Below are 19,611 nucleotides of genomic sequence, written 5' to 3'. Positions count from 1 at the left end.
CACCTATATTCTCACGTGGACAGTTTTTCTGATGTACAAACATTACTTATGTGTTATTGACCCCTTGTTAAATTTGATGTGTTTAACGTCAAAACGTTGAGACAGCTATATCTTCTAAATTGTAATTCATATAATTAAATAGACAAGAAAATAACACAAAAGGCATATGTGTGTCTTTTCCGCTCCATGACTTAAAGTACATAACTGCTATCATTTCCATGGCCGCGCTGACGTTCTGCCTGAGTTGTCGCGTGGCCATTGCCAATTTGCATTTCAACCTCGCATTTCTGTCCCATCCACTCCTTTGCGCTTCTTCCCTCCGAGCTCCCTCCCCCTCTAAAGCTATTCAAGTGGCACACAACAGGATTATCTCTCAGCCTCTGAGAAATGCTTGTTGGGTTGCACTCTCCTTTCTGGGTTCACTTTAACAACAGAGGTCAATGTGAACATTTGTTTTAACCTGTCAGAGCTCTTATTGTTTGGGATACATTTGGACAACACAATCACAAATCTTCTTGAGTGTTTTGCTGTTTTTTTTTAATGGAGGCAATGATGGTAAGTAAATATGTAGAACAATGTTTAGTTACATACAGTACATTCACAGCTGTAGTTGCAATATACTTTGAATATGACATTATTGTGATGAATTGGGAGTAGTATTAGAAACAGTAACCGTGGCAACCTCCTCAGCTGTGAATGCCCTGGAGAATGTGATGTTGAGATTTCATATTTTATTACAGTACAGTACCACCTCCCACTATTGTTTTCTCTTCTCTATCTCTTGGGACACATGGCACTCCCAGTACTGTAGGATGTATTGTTTTTGTGCTTTGCGGCCTTGTGAGTCACCAGTCTATAAATTGTGCATTGTGACTGACTGCTCAGTGTCCTCTTATTGTCTTTCCATTTACATTTGTATGCACACAAAATGTACAGTGAACATGCTTTTTTTTTTTAGGGAGTTAATTTTAGCTTCTCGTCACTTTGGTTTGTTAGGGGATTGTGGCATCAGGCGAGAGAAGCTTAACTGGCTTCAACGTCACCAGGTGTTGTCGTCACAAATGCAGAAGCTGATTGGATGGCTCAGTTGATGGACAAACTGCTTGACCAGCACCTTGTGATGATTGCTGAGATTATGACTGCTTAACTATCACGGTGCTTTAGGGTATCTTGTGATAACAGGACAAGATGACTAATTAATAATGTCTCTGGGCTTGCAGTTTATCGTTTTCTTCAAATCCTTTCTGTGACATTTTCAATGTTTTTTTCCATTCCAGTCAAAATACTACTACTAATACTACTTTCCGCATAGATGAATCAAGTGTATATTAATAACTCAGTGGAGCGCTTTAGACTAATCTCACAATGTTTATTTTTTTCCTTATCGAAGTCTATATAAATATCTGGTGTTCAGTAAATATGGACGGTAACAGTTTCAAAACAGTGGAGCAAATTGTAAAACAAGTACCAGTAGTTCAACTTTTTAATTTCACAAATGTATCTTCACCTAACTAGGGATTTTCATGTTTGTGTAACATGTACAGTACTAACATTTACCCACCTGCTTAATATAGCTTTTTGACCCTTTTTTTAATATACTGAATATCAAGGTGTGATACACTGGATAAGCAAAGTACAATGATATATGTTTCATAGCCAAATCGCTCTTATATTTCAGTGAATGAAACAGAACAGAAATACACACATAAAAACAAGTATAAAGCAGTGATGCAACCAAAGTCAAAAGTTGCCTCTTACTTGGATACTGTATAGCTGTCTGTGAAATTGCTTCAGTTGCACTGTGGTGTTCCATGAAACAGTGAGTTGTGCAGACTGACTGCTGCATTTATTAAAAGATTCTATTTGGCCGAATTAGTGAAACTGGGACTAGTCACAAAGGCATTGTGTGTGTTCCCATAATAACATTTTGGTCAAATCCCTTGAATCAAAGCGGTGAGGGAGTTGTCACAAAGAGAAAAGGACACCTCCCACCACCACCACCCCCTGCCCACCGCGCCCGCCTCATCCTTCACACCTTGGTGATCACCTTGGAGTTTCACAAGGATGAAATTTAATGTATAAGGAAAAAAAGGTCTAGACAGTCATCTCTCATGACTCATTGTGGGGTGGAAGTACATCTGTACGACATAACGATATACATAGTGTGATATAAAAATGTCTACCGTACAATATAACCGTTTATCATTTATATCGTTATTTTGATATTGGGTTAGCGCTGTTGGTACACCAGTATAGCCTCCAAGACTGTAATACAATAACAGTTGCCTTTCTATCACTTCATCCTTCTCATCCAAGTGCTACATTAGTGTAACAGCTGCACTGAGCATAAATCGATTAAGGGCCTATGTCACTTGCGGAGAGGTCGCTGTGACTCAGGTGACCAAAATATTGCTTGTCCTCTCACCAGGGTAACGTCTCGCAGAGACCAGTTCGCCCGCAATGTCACAGAGATGTCGCAGAAACATCGAGCGACGTTCGTGGAAACCAATTTGCCCGAAGTAGCGCATATGTCTCTGCTAAGTCTCCTTGGTCTCCAGTAGGTCCCTGAGATTTTGCAGACATCTCATGGAGACGTCTCTTTAGTTGTGGACAGAATTACTTCCGGCGACATCTCAGGGACCTACTGGGGACTTGAAAAAGACTCCAAAAGGTCTCAGAAAATATCTAACATCTTTTAATTTACCGTAACTCCCTGGCGACCCGGCTAGTCTCCAGGTGACATCGCAGAGACGTCTCCACAACCAGCGGAGACTTGAGTCGCCATCAGGTCGCGAACTAGACTCTAGGCCTTTAGTCATGCCTGAAAAGTGCGGCACAGGGATGGCATGCTAAAGAGATGACTGTTGTGTTACGCTGCTCACTTGTGAGGAGAGTTCAATGAACGGAGTCTCTGCAGTGTACTTGCACTCCCAGCGAGTATGAGTTTGTGAGTTTTTTTGTGACAAGCGTGACTGTAGACGCCTTACACGCTACACTAGCATTCTCTGAACAAAGGTTAATGTAACGACAGCAATAGTACTGCTTTGCAGTATAATATATAATATCGTTATTGTCATTGTACAGGTACAATGAAATTATGGCTCAGCAAGCCTGTAAATGCCCAAAAAAGCATTTACACAAAATACAATATATGTACAAGATATATAACATATTAATATAAAAGATAGACATAGTAAAACAGTAGGACAATACAATACAAGACAATGACAAAGTGAATAAAATAGATAAAATAAAGTGTCATCTGCTGAGTTGTAGTACGGTGTTGATATAGATTTCACATATGTGACTGGTATTCATGTATGTAGGTTGGAAATGTTCAGCTTGAGGTGTGATCTCCCAAGTCAGTGTGTATCAGGGGTGGAGTGAGGGGGACTTCAGCAATGACACAGCTCTGTGGTAGAAGCTATTATGGAGTCTAGTGGTGCATGCTTGCAGCGGTCTGTAGCGCTTGCTAGAAGGTAGGATGGAGAACAGGGGCTTTGTAGGGTGCGTGGTGTCCTTGAGGATGGCTGTGGCTCTCCGTTTCTGGCAGATGTGGTCCAGACTGGGGAGCGGGCAGCCGATGAGCTTCTCTGTGGTTTTTATGAGACGTTGGAGAGACTTCGTACGTTACTGTGTGTCGTGTGTGTGTTCCGGGTTTTGTCTTCCCCCGTTTCACACACACCTGCTCCTGTGAGCATCTTCACCACCTGTGCCTCGTTCACCCTAATTACCTATTGTATTTAACCTCGTGTCTCATTCCCTCTCGTTGCCAGTTCATTGTACCTTGTCGTCGCGTTCCAGCATTCCTTGTTTCCACGTCACAGACTCACAGTAAGACTTGACCCTGTTCCGATTATCGACCTTGCCTCTTTGCCTCATGTTTTTGGATACTGTTGCCTTTCTTGGATTGCCTGCCTGTGTACCGACCTATGCCCGTCTATTAAACCTCTCTTTTTGGAAACTGTCCATTTGTTTTGGAGTCGTGTAAGGCGTCTACAGTCACGCTATCCCCTGTTCCGTTCATGACAGAACGAACTGGCCATAACATGGACCCAGCAGACTCAGACCCGGGGCGCAAAGCCCTTCAAGCGCAGGGTCAACGCCTCTCGAAGCAGGATGAGCAGATTGCTGCCCTCCACCTTCATCTAGAGGGACTGTCAAGGCATCAGGACAATATGATGAGACAGGTGAACTTCTTATAAAAATTATTCAAGAGAAGGAACCAGTTGGCACCACACCCAATACCGCCACGGTGTTTCCATGTGAAGCAGTCACTATGCAGCCACCTGCCACCTCCGCTGCTGTCTGCCCACAGCTCTCTCGACCGGAGAGGTTCTCTGGAAATTCTGGGAACATTAAGCCGTTCATCACGCAGTGCGAACTCCACTTTGAGCTGCAGGCAGCTGCCTTCCCCACCGAGCGGGCAAAAATCGCTTTCGTCATTTCCCACCTGACTGGTCGTGCGGAGGCGTGGGCTACTGCTGAATGGAGCCGCAATTCCGCCGCGTGTCATTCATGGGCTTTGTTCGTAAAGACTATGGAGCAAATTTTTCAATTTTCCATTCCAGATCGTGAGGCAGCTCTCTCCCTTGTCACCTTACAACAAGGCAAGCGCAGGGTGTCAGATTACGCGATTGAGTTTCGCATTCTAGCAGCTGAGAGTCATTGGAATAATCGGGCGCTACTCGATGCCTTTTTTCAAGGACTATCCCCCGCCGTAAAGGATCATTTAGTCCCGCTAGACCTGCCGACCGACTTGGACACTGTCATCGCTCTCGCCGTAAAAATCGACAAGATGCTTTTGGATCGCGAGCTGGATGGAGATCGGCGGAGGGCTGCGTCTCCGCGCACTTGGAGGACGAGCCTCGGTGACCAGCCAAACCAAGCCAGATCCCCTGGTTCCGGTCTCAACCCACTGGCTAGCGTCCCCACGGATGAACCCATGCAACTGGGCAGGTTCTGTCTCTCCCCTGAGGAACGCCAACGCCGGCTGAGGGAAGGGCGGTGCTTCTACTGCGGTCAGTTGGGTCATTCCGTGAGCAACTGTCACGTCAAAGTTGCCGGTGCCGGTAGCAAGGGCACGAGAGAGGTGAGTCTGAATTTCCTTAAGGAAGACCCTACACGGGTTCTTCCTAAAGTGACACTATGCTCTCCTGATCAAGAAATTCATACACCTGTATTAATTGACTCTGGTTCTGATGCAAACTTACTCAACTCCATCCTTGTTAGACGTATGCACCTTAGAACCTTTGAAATAAAACGCCACCGCAACACCTATCCTGCAGACGGCAGTTTTATGGGCAAGTTCACTCACTGCACCCAAACACTCACATTGACATTTCCTGATTCCCACTCGGAACAAATTAGTTTTCATGTTTTTGACGCCTTGAATCATGACCTTATTTTAGGGAACCCATGGTTGAAATTACATAACCCCCACATTGACTGGTCTTCTGGGCAGGTTATGTCATGGGGCAGCAATTGCCCCCGGAACTGTTTCAAACCGCCATGTGATGTTCAGGGCTATGTTTCTAAGGACAATCCACAGACCCCATCTGGGGATCCTGATTTATCTCAAGTGCCCACCGGTTACCAGGATATTAAAGATGTTTTTTCCAAGTCCAAGGCCAAATCCCTTCCACCCCACAGACCTTATGACTGTGCTGTTGACTTGCTGCCTGGAACCACACCCCCACGAGGGAGGTTGTTCTCTCTTTCAGGGCCGGAACACAAGGCCATGAAGGAGTATGTGGAAGAATCACTGGCAGCCGGGCTCATTCGCCCATCTTTATCCCCTGCGGGAGCAGGATTTTTCTTTTGGACAAGAAAGACAAGACCCTGCGACCCTGTATCGATTACCGGGGTCTCAACGAGATCACGGTAAAAAACAGGTACCCTCTTCCTCTCATCTCCACCGTCTTTGAGTTCCTGGAGGGAGCCAAGATTTTCACCAAACTGGACTTAAGAAATGCATATCATTTAGTCAGGATAAGGGAGGGGGATGAATGGAAAACAGCATTCAACACACCAACGGGACATTATGAATATTTGGTAATGCCTTTTGGGCTTACTAACTCTCCAGCTGTTTTCCAGAACCTTGTCAATGATGTCCTGCGTGACATGTTGAATGTTTATGTTTTTGTTTATTTAGATGATATTTTGATATTCTCCCTAATGAGGAGACTCACATTATTCATGTCCGCTCTGTTTTGCAGCAGTTACTGCAGAATCAACTATATGTCAAGGCTGAGAAATGTGAGTTCCACAAGGCGTCCGTTTCTTTTCTGGGTTTCGTCCTGGCTCAAGGTGAAGTCAAAATGGACCCTTGCAAAGTCGATGCAGTTATTAATTGGCCTACTCCCACGTCACGCAAAGATGTACAAAGGTTCTTAGGGTTCGCAAACTTCTACAGAAAATTCATCAGAAATTTTAGTTCTATAGCCTCTCCTTTGCATGATCTTACCTCGCCACACCAACCTTTTGTATGGAACCCGCCTTGTCAGGCAGCTTTTCAAAAACTTAAGTCGAGCTTTACCTCCGCTCCCATCCTTACTTTGCCAGATCTCAAACAGCAGTTTGTGGTAGAAGTCGATGCGTCTGATGCCGGAATAGGAGCAGTGCTCTCCCAGAAATCTCTCAAGGATGATAAATTACATCCTTGTGCTTTTCTCTCCAAAATACTGACCCCAGCTGAGAAAAATTATGACATTGGTGACCGTGAACTGCTGGCAGTCAAGGTGGCTTTGATGGAGTGGAGGCACTGGCTAGAGGGGGCACAGACTCCGTCTTTAGTATGGACAGATCACAAGAACCTTGAGTATATTAAAACTGCTAAAAGATTAAATGCGAGGCAGGCTAGATGGGCTCTGTTCTTCACTAGATTTAATTTTACGTTATCCTACCGACCTGGTTCTAAAAATGTTAAGCCAGATGCTTTGTCACGTATTTTCTCCGAAGAGAATTCTTTGTCCGACCCTAAGACTATTTTGCCCAAGTCATGTTTCATTTCCGCTTTTGTTTGGGACATTGAAACTGCGGTTAAAGGGGCTCTGAAAAACACTCCTAGCCCTGAAGATTGCCCTGAAAACAGGCTTTATGTGGTGCCGACCTTAAGGGGAAGAGTCATCCACTGGGCTCACACGAACCGAACTGTATGTCACCCAGGCTTTGCCAAGACGCAATCAGTGGTCAAACAGCGCTTTTGGTGGCCTAATGTTAGGAGGGATGTTATCGATTACGTCAATGCTTGCCAGGTATGTGCTGCTAACAAGCCCTCTCATCAACGTCCTTCTGGGGAGTTGCGACCCCTGCCAATACCACAACGTCCTTGGTCAGACATTTCCGTAGACTTTGTGACAGGATTACCGGCCTCTAAAGGCAATACCACCATTCTTACAGTTGTTGACAGGTTCTCTAAGATGGCACACTTCATTGCACTTCCAAAACTCCCCTCAGCTAAAGACACTGCCGAGCTGATGATTAATCAGGTTTTCAAATTCCATGGTTTCCCCAAGAATGTGGTGTCTGATAGGGGTCCCCAATTCATTTCGCAATTTTGGAAGGAGTTTTGCAATCTCATAGGTGCTACCGTCAGTTTGTCATCTGGGTTTCATCCTGAAACCAACGGCCAAACCGAGAGGCTGAACCAGGACCTGGAGACTGGGCTCCGATGTCTCGCTTCACAGGAGCCGCGATCCTGGTCTCAGAAACTGGTTTGGGTCGAATTCTCCCACAATTCCCTCCCCTCTGCATCCACTGGCCTGTCGCCTTTTCACGTTGTGCATGGTTACCAAACATCTCTGTTTCCTGCCATAGCCCCAGAGTCCACAGTTCCAGCGGCATTAACCTTGGTGAGACGCTGCAGGAGGACCTGGGAGCGAGCCCGCCAGATGCTGCTGCACCAGGGACGGTACTACAAAGCCGCTGCTGACCGTCGGAGGACACCGGCCCCGAACTACAAAGTGGGTCAGCGAGTTTGGCTCTCGACCAAACATATTCCACTCCGGGTGGAGTCCAAGAAACTCGCTCCCAGGTTCGTTGGGCCCTTCCCCATCACAAAGATCATCAACCCTGTCACCGTGAAGCTGAGGCCCCCAAGGTCGATGCGGGTCCACCCTGCTTTTCACGTCAGCCTACTCAAGCCAGCCCGGGAGTCCCCTCTGGTCCCGCCTTCCAGGCCCCCTCCTCCCCCCCGGTTTGTGGATGGGGGCCCTGTCTTCTCTGTGAAGCGGCTGTTGTCGTCTCGTCGGAGGGGGTTTCAATATCTGGTGGACTGGGAGGGCTATGGGCCTGAGGAACGTTCATGGGTACCGTCTGCGTTTATCATGGATGATTCGCTCATTCGGGACTTCCACATTGCGCATCCTGGGGCCGGCCGTTAAGGGGGGGGGGGGGGGTTGCTGTCATGTGTGTGTGTTCCGGGTTTTGTCTTACCCCCTGTTTCACACACACCTGCTCCTGTGAGCATCTTCACCACCTGTGCCTCGTTCACCCTAATTACCTATTGTATTTAACCTCGTGTCTCATTCCCTCTCGTTACCAGTTCGTTGTACCTTGTCGTCGCGTTACAGCATTCCTTGTTTCCACGTCACAGACTCACAGTAAGACTTGACCCTGTTCCGATTATCGACCTTGCCTCTTTGCCTCATGTTTTTGGATACTGTTGCCTTTCTTGGATTGCCTGCCTGTGTACCGACCTATGCCCGTCTATTAAACCTCTCTTTTTGGAAACTGTCCATTTGTTTTGGAGTCGTGCATTTTTGGGTCCTATCCCCTGTTCCGTTCATGACACTGTGATGCAGTAGGTAATGATGGATTCTACAGTATGTCTGTATGTCTTTCCTCAAGCACCTTAGGAAGTGGAGCTGCTGGAGTCCTTTATTAGCCATCACTGTTGTATTGATGGACCACTTTGTGTCATGGCTGATGTGGACTTCCAAATATTAAATATTTGCACGGACTTCGACCCTGTCAATATTGAGGGGCCAGTGAGGAATGGGCTTTTTCTTCCTGAAGTCAACCATAATTTTTTTTGCCTTCACTGCATTTGGGATGAGATTGTTGTCTCGGCTCCATTTCACCAGTTTCTCCACCTCTGCTCTATAGACCAACTCACTGTTGCTTGTGATTCTTCCTACAACAATGGTGTCGTCAGCAAACTTGATGATAGTGTTTGTCTCATGTGAGGGTCTACAGTCCTTTATATAGAGCAGTGATTCCCAACCAGTGTGCCGGGGCACATTAGTGTGCCGTGGGAAATATAAACTTTTACTTAATTGCTCAAAAAATTATTTATTTCCAAGAAATAATGTATCTTTATTCATCCATTTATGCCAGTGAGGCAAAGTGACAGACAGAACAAATACATGCTCTTTTATTAGATGGAAGGAAGTGCATACAGTAATTAATGTTTTTGTGACATTTTTGTTTGTTGGTGTGGCGAGAGTTTTTTCAATGGTAAAATATGTGCCTTGGCTACATAAAGGTTGGAAATCGCTGGTATAGAGGGAGAATAAGAGGGGGCTCAGCACACAACCCTGCAGTGCGCCTGTGTTCAGCGTGATTGATGTGGAGATATGATTTCCCATGTGAACAGTTTATGGTCTGTCAGTGAGGAAGACATGGATCCATCTGCACAGATGCATGTTGAGGCCCAGGCAATTCAGTTTTGTGACCAGGTTATGGGGGGGAGATTGTATTGAAGGCATAGGTATAATCAATAAACAGCATTCGCACATCATTGCTGGTGATGTGTGTTAGCATGTTTACATCTCCCGCAAATACTAATTTACAGCACTGCGAGAGAAGCATGGACATAAAAAACATTGTACACCCCAGTACAATTTACTCAACAACACTGTACATTCCTTGAGAACTGGTTGTACTACCATGTGTTATATTTTTGTGATTGATCCACTGCATAGTTGTGTTTATTGTGTTTTTATTTATGTTGTATTAATTTATTTTTTCTAAGCAAATTGAGAAAAATTGACATTAGTTTTGTATAATTTTATGGAAGAATTCTATATTGGGATATAAAATTACCTATATCGGGATGTAACATTTTGTCCATAGCACACAGCCCTATGTGGAAAGTTGCTGCAATAATAAATTCACATTTACAGGTGAATGTGGATGCACCATGGCGGGCACTGACTATATTTGAACAAGATGTGCCGCGTGATGCAGAAAACCTGAGCTAAAATGCACTCATGACTCAATCTGTTCGTCACAAAAAATTGAACATGTTAAGCTAACTCTCAGTTTGAGATGTGAATCAAGTAACCTGTTATATATAAACAACTATGATTAATTTTTTCATGAAATCCCTAGCGGCACGGTGGATGACTGGTTAGAGTGTCTGCCTCACAGTTCTGAGGACCGGGGTTTAAATCCCGGCCCTGCTTGTGTGGAATTTGCATTTTCTCCCCGTGCCTATGTGGGTTTTCTACGGGCACTCCGGTTTCCTCCTACATCCCAAAAACATGCATGGTAGGTTAATTGAATACTCTAAATTGCCCCTCGGTGTGAATGTGAGTGCGAATGATTGTTTATTTCTATGTGCCATGCGATTGACTGGCAACCGGTTCAGGGTGTACCCCGCCTCCTGCCCGAAGTTAGCTGGGATAGGGTCCAGCACTCCCGCGACCCTTGTGAGGATAAGCGGCTCAGAAAATGGATGGATGAAATCCCCAACAATGTAAGGCTGAAAAACAAACCACTTTTAGTTACAAGGAAAATAATAATCAGTGTAGGAATCCTGTCAACCAAGCATCATTATAAAGAACATATTGCATCACAGCCAGTGCAATGAAGAACTGAGAGTTGAAAGCATCAGTCAAGGAAGTGAAATTGATTTGGCTTTAATTACAACTTAACTTCTTGCACTTGCTGGTAATATAGAAACCACATTAAGTTAGAGATACACTATACTGTATTGCCAGACGTATTCGCTCACCTGCCTTGAATCACTTCTGAATTTAAGTGGCATCCCATTCTTAATCCCTAGGGTTTAATATGAGATCATTTTGCACAAGAGATCAGCATGTGACCCCACAAATGTGCTTCTGGAAATATCGTCAGAAAGTTGAGTTGAAGCTGTATGGTTGCAAATTGTGGACCGACATCGTAATTAAATTATGAATTAGAAAAGAGATGTTACTTGAGTATATTTGAGTCAAGGCAGGAAAGTGAATACTTTTGACAATATATTGTATTCCCCGTTCACCTGTAATAAAACCAGAACCTACTGTACTCTGTTTCAATAAATATATGAATAGTGGCAAATTTGTATGTAAGGTGTCCACATAATGGGTCAGGGCTTGCAGAGTGGATGGATTCAGTATCATGTATGTGTGATGGCAGTCAGTCTTTTCTGGGACATGCCAGTATGAGATTCTCGTTCCTTGGGGCAGGGAAACTGGATGCGTGGTTGAGCAAGCTATTTTTATGTCACTATTATGAACGTCTCGCTGAAACAGTTCATTTCAGTAATTGCCACATTGTACCGCAAGGGCTGCTTAGTTATTTTTGTGCAATAATAGTCATACAGGAACTTCTTGTATGTTGTGTAGTCATCTATTTTCTTCCTCTTCTTCCAGTGTACAAGAAACCAAGCGCGGCTGCAGAGCACAGGTTTCGTTGAGGAAGAGCATTGCAACATCCACAGAAATGTCTGGCTCCTACGATGAAAGTGCAGGTGCTGACGACACCATGGACAGCTTCTGGGAGGTATAAACAGACAAGCTGCTACCTACTACAAACCCTAATTCCAATTACGTTTCGACATTGTGTAAAACAAATAAAAACAGAATACAATGATTTGCAAATCCTTTTCAACCAATTTTCAGTTGAATACACTACAAAGACAAGATATTTAATTTTCAAACTGATGGTTTTTTTAAATATTCACTCATTTTCAATTTGATGCCTGAAAAATGTTCCAAAGAAACTGGGGCAGAGGCATGTTTACCACTGTGTTACATCATTTCCTTTTAACAGTACTCAATCAGCGTTTGGGAACTGAGGACACTAATTGTTGAAGCTTTGTAGGTTAAATTCTTTCCCATTCTTGTTTGATGTACAACCTCAGTTGTGCAACAATCCAGGGTCTCCGTTGTTGTGTTTTGCACTTCATTGTGTGCCACACATTTTCGATGGAAGACAGGTCTGGACTAGAGGCTGACATTTTTCAGGAATCCCATGGGAGTGACTCAAACACATGATTGGGCAGGAAGCGGGAGCGAAGGTCATCGGGAACGGAAATTGCGATAACAAAGTCACCGGGAATTGATGGGAGTGGAAATCATGAGATGGGAGTTAATGGGAGTGGAAACCATGACGGGAGTGAAAAACATGATGCAGTTATATTTTATTAATCAAATAGATACTTGAACATTTCCCTTGAGCATCAAGATAAACATTGCTCACTTTGGATTGGGATCAATCTCTGTGGGAGTGACAGTGAGCAGGATTGAGTGAGATTTTTAAAAAAAAACGTGGGATTTGTGAGCATTAACATGAAATATCTTGTTGTTGTGGTGTATTCAATTGAATATAGGTTGAAAAGCATTAGCATGTCATCATATTCTGTTTTTATTCGCATTTTACAGTGTCCCAATTTCTTTGGAATTGGGGTACAATTGTATATGCATTACTCAGTCATTCTAAAAATTCTAAATCTTCAAATTTGTGAGGTCTTTGTTAATAACAAAACAAAACAAAAAAATGACAGCAAATTTGTTTTGACCTAGTGCTTAGGACGTCTGCCCCGCAGTTTAGAGGTGCCAGGTTTTAATCTCAGCTCAGGCCTTCCAGAGTGAATTTTGCATTTTGCATTTTCTCCTGGTTCCTCTGGCTTCCTGCCACATTTCAAAAACATGCATGTTAGGTTAATTGTAGACTCTGAATTGGTGTGAACGTGAGAGTGTGAATGGTTGTTTGTCTATATGTGCCCTGCGATTGGCTGTCCAGGGTGTACCCCTCCTCTCCCTTAAGTAAGATAGGATAGTCTCTTGCTCACCCGTGATCCAAAGACAAGCTGTCTAGAAAATAGATGGATGGATGAAATGTTTCATGTGTGATATCACGAGAGGTAAACTAGGCCACGATGAATCCACTGAGGCAAAATGTATAACAAAATAAAACTTCATTTTCTTTCAGTTCCACTGGTTGGCCAAAACAAAACACAGTGGATCCTGAATGCACTGGAAAAGATGGCGACCTGGTCACACCTGCGGTTAAAACTGTAAAAGTCAAGCAGCATTTTACAACAAAAATAATCAAGGATCCACATGTGTCCATGTTCCAACAAGTCTTTTCTCAGAATTCAAAAACAGTTTTCCTTCACATCAAGCGATTGCCTCCTCTTCATCTTCTCCAGGTCTTCTCAGTTCCTTCCTCACTGTGTCTCTGCTCCTTTGTTCTGTCTGTTCTCCACTCTCCCAGGCCTACTTTAATCAGTTGGCTTAAGCAGCCACACCTGTTAGGCTGTGAGATGTATGCCTGGATTGGCAGCCATTTTGTGGCGTGGCATCAGCTCCTGCAGGGGAATATACACTACACGCCCCAGTGTGATGCCACACATTTCAGATAAAAATAAACATGAAAGAATTCAGAGCTACATGCTTGTCATCTTCGACAATAAAAGGATAACAACAATTCTGTGAAAGTGTTTTCTCAAAGAAAAATTCTTCACCCCCATCGGTAGGTTTGTAAGGTAGCTTAAGATGCAGAAACTAATGCAGAACTTCCTCTTCTTCTTAACTTGAAATCTTTTATGTTAATGTGAAAAATTGCTGAATCACTAAGGTTGTGTTCAAATGGGCCAATTAAGTGATCATGAACTTTAATAGACAATGTCTAGTTTAATTTAGCATATTTTACCTTATTTTGTTTTCAATATATTTTTAAATTCTTGGGTTTTTTTTGTTTTTTGTTGCCTCTTCTTTGTTCCCATTGCATGCATGGATTTCCTATACAGCTTGTTCCCAATAGGTCGCGGGTGAGCTTGAGCCTATCCCAGTTTACTTTGAGAGAAGCGGTACACCCTAGACTGGTCATAAGTTACAAACAACCATTACACTCACATTTGACAAAGTAAATTTCAGAGATACTTCGCTACAAGCTGTGACAAAGGATGAGTGGACTCCCAGCCATTTCTACAAAAGCTTGCTGCACAGTCTTTCCATTTCTTCCAAATGGGACATGGGAAAATTGTAAAGTAGGAAGGGCCAATGCAGCCGCGGTACGATTTCATACTGAACGCACCAGAGTCTAAACCTTCTGAGTAGTTGGCTTTGCTCGATTGGCTTGAGCCTGGTGTTTAGCAGGCCTTTGGTGTTTGGTGAGATTCCCACTGTCCTAGGGAGCTGTCATCATGCCTTCCTAGGCATCGGATCCTTTTAACTTGGATTGTTGGGATCGTAGTTAGTGTCCCCTTCAAGATACTTTTACAGTTTGAACCGCAGGTGGGACCAGGTCGCCATCTTTTCCAGTGCATTCAGGATCCACTGTGTGCCCTGGATTGATGGAGTCATCACCGTCTCGACAGGCAGGGTGTCTCATGCCGTTGTTTTCTTTTGGGGCTCCTGTCTGCAGCAACGGATTTATAGCCACTATAAACAGGGCCATGGAAGTTTTGTATCCTGCGACGGTGCCCTTCTCAAAGCCTCTGCCATTTGGAGGTGACGCTCCAAAGGTGACCCTCATCTTGCAGCGCATTCATATGCAACATCACAAACACCACTACCTCTGATGGAACTCGGTAATGTTCCCATGTCCTTCAGATTAAGAGGTGTGTGATACTTGGGTAGGTTTTGGCAAGGTCCAGCCAAATGACAGAGTATGTCTTAAATTTTTCTCTTGGCGTCGTTGATGAGCTGGCTGATCACTGCTGCATGCAATATGCCGGTACTCCTCCTTTTTTGGACACTTGGATCAATTAACTCAGTGGCGAGCATGTATGTTGTTAGCCAAATGATGATGACAAACCATAATATTTTCCCCTCTACGTCCAGCAGGGAAACCTCTTTGAACTGGTAGAGTCTTGTAAAATTTCGCTGTTTTCGCACAAAGCAGCACTCAACGAGAGTCCAGAGTGCAGGTTCCAGCTTTTTTTTTTTTTTTTTTTTTTTTTTTTTTTAGCTTTTTACAGACTGTCGTTTTTGGGAAATCTTGTCACGTTGCTATTCACAGGGATAAAAGGGAGGTGTGGCATGAGCATTGTCAATTTGAAAGGAAATTCACCCAGAGGAATACCTCTGAAGAGGTCTCCGTGTGTGGCCACCACGCTGTCTTCTAGTTCCTCCTTTGCACATATCATGGCTTTTGAATTGTTGTAAAAGGCTTTCCACTTTCGGCACTTCCCCCTCTGCTTCTTCTAGGTTGTCTCAGTTCTCCAAAGCTAGATTAGCTGTTACCACATCTCTGACCTCATCAATCATCAATGGCCGCTCTCTACTCTTCACTTGCTTCCTTCCACCTTTTTTGAGCGCCTCTAATTTTCCTCACAGCTCTTTGATCTGCTGCTGTCTCGTGCTGGGCCCTGCTAATGGCTTGGCAGTCTTGCCTTTTTTCATGCCAAAGGTGTTGTGTCATGCCTGGTACACGACTTCAACCATGTTCTTGATCTTCTTAGTTGCATCTCCTTTCAGAGTGTTGTCCAGGATGTTAGATCCTCATCCAGTTGGGCCCATCTGCAGTCTGCTGCTGGTGTTAAGTTCAAGCGTGGTTTCTCCCAAAGTCTTTTGGACTTTCAACTACACAGACTGTTCCTGTGCTCTAAGTAGGTTGAGCAGGTATGTCTGGGACACTGTGGTTTGCCTCCTGGCCTTGCTCCTCCACCGACTGACAAACAAACTTCAACTCGGAGAGGTTGTTGTGTAAGCTTGGGTGTTCTGCTTTGCTGACACGGCTCTTTGCACCAAAAACAACATACGTGTATGGGAAATGTAGTCGTCAATTGACCTAACATACATGTTTTTGGACTGTGGGAGTAAGCTGAAGGACTCAGAGAAAACACACACAAGCACAAAGAGAACCCCACAACAGGAAGGCTGAAGCTAAAATTCAAACTCGAAACCTGCAGATTTGCTAACCACTCCTCTGCCATGCAGCCATGGACAAATTAATGTAATTTAAATTCAACTTAATTTTATTTTTTAAAAGAACAAAACATCTTTCAATAATAACTCACTGATTTTGACTGAACTTCGAAAGAATATCACAAGTTGTTTAGACATCATATAAATCCCAACAAGGCCTATGCATACGAAGATGCATTGTGTGCGTAAGAGAGCGAAATCGCTTTAAAACCCCTCAAACTAGTGTTAATGAATTCGGTCTTTACAGAGTCTTCTTTGTGTCATGGCACGCAGCTACAGTGGCACAAAGAGCCTCAGTCATCATGATTGTGAGGAGGCCTCTCACCATGCGTACAACTTGTTCCATCTGCAGACGAGGAACGCACCCCAAATTACCTTGTGGTGCAAAACGACGTTCTCATGATTTCTAAGTAGAAAGAGTGTGTCTGTGTGTCGTTGTTGTGTTGTTGAGGGAACACACACACACCTGCTTCACAGCCTCCTGCAGCTCTTTAACTGCACATGCATGATCATGGCAGAGCCAGTCACAGTGCAGTGCCAGCAAACACATTACACTGCCTCATCATGAGTCCTGGATGTGGTTTTATGCATTTTATGTGAAGATACACATCCATGCACGCGCGTGCGCGCACACACACACACACAGACACGATCACGCACACATGCACACGCGCACACACACACAGTCTGTGCCCTCTATGCATTTCTGCCTCTTTTCTGTCATCTATCCCTTCCAATCTGTCCACCTGCTGTAAACATCTCTTAGGGGGATTAGTGTGCGCACACTCACACTCATGCAAGCACACTAACACAAGCTCATGCCATTGCATAACTACACATGCAAAGGCACGAGCCACTCACCCCCTCCCCTCTTCCATCATGCTACATGAGCTCACACACACCTACAGGCGCTCAGGAGGTGGAGCCACACCGACTCCCCCTGCTTTTTTTTAAGGAAGTCCTTCTTAAGGTGTCATCTATGAATATAAATGCAAGCTGTAGAATGATACGATGGTGTGATCAGTGTTGGGCCATGCAATTGGTCCCTGGGTCTTCAGTGGGGACTATCACTATCACGATGCAATTATAGAAACCATTAATACTATACAAAAATGCAATGTTACACTGTGCAATGGCAATAAGGGTTCAAATTCTAACTGTGCCATGTACTTCATCTGGAGCACTTCAGGATCAAATAACATGACAAAAACATTCAAATAATATACTTCATACTCCTGCGATTGGCTGGAAACCAGTTCAGGGTGTGCCCCGCCTCCTGCCCGATGATAGCCTGGATAGGCTCCTGAAACTGAAATCGTGACATAATGTCACTATTATTATATATTATATAGTATAATAGATGTGGCATGGTGGACGACTGGTTAGCACATCCGCCTCCCAGTTCTGAGGACCTGGGTTCAAATCCGGCCTCACCTGTGTGGAGTTTGCATGTTCTCCCTGTACCTGTGTTTGTTTTCTCTGGGCACTCCGGTTTCCTCCCACATCCCATTATTTTGACATAGTATAGTAACACTTTGGAGTTTGGTCCCAAAATCACAAAAAAACGTAGTCCGAGTAGGAAAAAGTAAAACATTTTTATCAGGACAATCTTCACGATAACATCATGTGTGTGGGTAACCACGGACCATTTTTATAACACCCATCCATTTTCTGTACCGCTTATAATTCAAATATAATTAGTACATTTACAAACTTCTTTTTAAATCAAAAAGCAAAAATATTTGCAGTGAAATGCAGGCGATTCCTCAGTTGCTTTTACACCCAAATTAGTTGTGCCACAGTTCCTGTCCGCCACAATGCAGAGGGACACGTCACAGGATTGACACTTCCATGGTGTGCCCCTCCTGTTTGTCCACCAGGAGGCAGGGTTTGCCTTTCAGTCTGCTTCATCGTCAAAATTGTCACCAAGACATCACTCAGCCCCTTTCAGTTCATAGCTGCAAAGCCAGCGCCACATCCATTTGCCGTCTCATATATTTTCCACAAATAATTAAAAAAACGACTACACCAAACAAAATACATTACATGGTAAACAAACTACAGGGGACTGAGCGCCATTCGCTTCATGGTGGTAATAGTGCCTAATTTATTGATCATAATTATGAACATACCAAAAAAACTGTCATATAGTTTAAAGCGGGTGTGTCAAACATATCACCCGCGGGCCAGAACCGGTCCGTCGGGGGGTCCAATCCGCCCCATGGGGATGGAGAACACATTAATTTCTGTTTTTCAATAAAAGTAACTTTTGTTGCTAATTTTGTACACTAGAGGGTACACTGACAACATTTAAACAATGCCACGTTTCAGGAGCACACTAATATAAAATGGTGTGCCATCTTCACACTGTGAAAATAAATACCTCCTGTTGAAATGTTTTAAGACATTGAATATTAAAAAAATTCAGACAAAAGCTTCACTTCAAAAGAGGTTGGTTTGTTGGAACCTTTTTTTCCCATGCATTGCCACAACTTAAATTTTTATGTATACATTTACAAAGGATGCATAACTGAATGGTTTAACTGAATTCATAATACTGTTGACATAATTTTGGGTTAAAAATTTCAAACTGCTCATCTGATTTGCAACAAAAATTTGCAACAAGATAATAGTGAATAAATGTGAATATTTTCCCAAAGTACTTTTAATTATTTGCACCAAAACAATTATTTTGAATAGTTGTTATTCATGGATTTTTAAGCCAGAAATATTGTGGTCCGGCCCTCTTGAGATCTAATTGGGGTAAATGTGGCCCACGAACTAAAATGAATTTGACACCCCTGGTTTAAAGTCTGCACTTACGACACAAGTTGAAATGGAGACAGCGCGGATGCATCTTGCATCATCACAAAGCAGTTATGTGATCTGGACGCGCAGGCGCGTTAATCGACTCCAGAAGGTTCAGTACATTTTTACTTTCCTGTATTCAAGCACAGTGTTAATGTGTGAACTGTGCAGAAAGTTGCAGTGGCTTACAATAATAAATACAGCTATACCTTTATGAATAAAACCTCTGTCCCATTTTTGATGAACACTTAGACCCACTGGAGAGCAATGTGTTGTATTTTTTTTTAGATGGAACTTGCTGTCAAATGTTTGAGAACTGCTGGCTAAATTGAATGGTTGATAAATAATTATATTTATGCTACTAATATTACAGACATACTTTGTCTGCGATAGTACAATATGTCTGTATAGTTATAAACTGCAACAATTGCTACCTGCAATTCGATGATACTATTCATCCAATTTCCATACCGCTTATCCTCACACGGCTTGCGGGCGTGCTGGAGCCTATCCCAGCTATCTTTGGGAGATAGGCGGGGTACACCCTGAACTGGTCGCCATCCAATCGCAGTGCACATTAGAAACAAACAACCTTTCACACACACATTCACACCTACAGGCAATTTAGTCTTCACTCAACCAAGCATGTATGTTTTTGGGATGTGGGAGGAAACCGGAGTACCCGGAGAAAGCCCAC

The 19,611-nt window shown here is 43.7% G+C and overlaps 1 protein-coding gene across 6 annotated transcripts in view; it reads left to right on the top strand.

The window, feature by feature from the left end:
- LOC133488281 (protein kinase C and casein kinase substrate in neurons protein 1-like) overlaps positions 1-19,611 on the top strand; it is a 53,029-nt gene that overhangs the window by 20,335 nt on the left and 13,083 nt on the right. For 2 of the 6 annotated variants that reach the window (XM_061795942.1, XM_061795958.1), the window contains exons 2-3: positions 11,604-11,733; positions 13,165-13,384. In XM_061795942.1, coding sequence (XP_061651926.1) covers positions 11,690-11,733; positions 13,165-13,384 — 264 coding nt within the window. In that variant the 5' untranslated portion in view covers positions 11,604-11,689. Of the gene's footprint in view, positions 1-194; positions 556-7,920; positions 8,036-11,603; positions 11,734-13,164; positions 13,385-19,611 lie in introns of those variants that run through there. The other 4 variants (XM_061795950.1, XM_061795966.1, XM_061795978.1 and 1 more) reach the window with 4 other exon arrangements.

This window comes from Phyllopteryx taeniolatus, chromosome 1 (genome assembly GCF_024500385.1).
Source record: "Phyllopteryx taeniolatus isolate TA_2022b chromosome 1, UOR_Ptae_1.2, whole genome shotgun sequence".
In the NCBI taxonomy this organism is placed as follows: Eukaryota; Metazoa; Chordata; class Actinopteri; order Syngnathiformes; family Syngnathidae; genus Phyllopteryx; species Phyllopteryx taeniolatus.
Note: the sequence above shows the minus strand (reverse complement) of the source record. Positions and strands in the feature narration are given on the sequence as shown.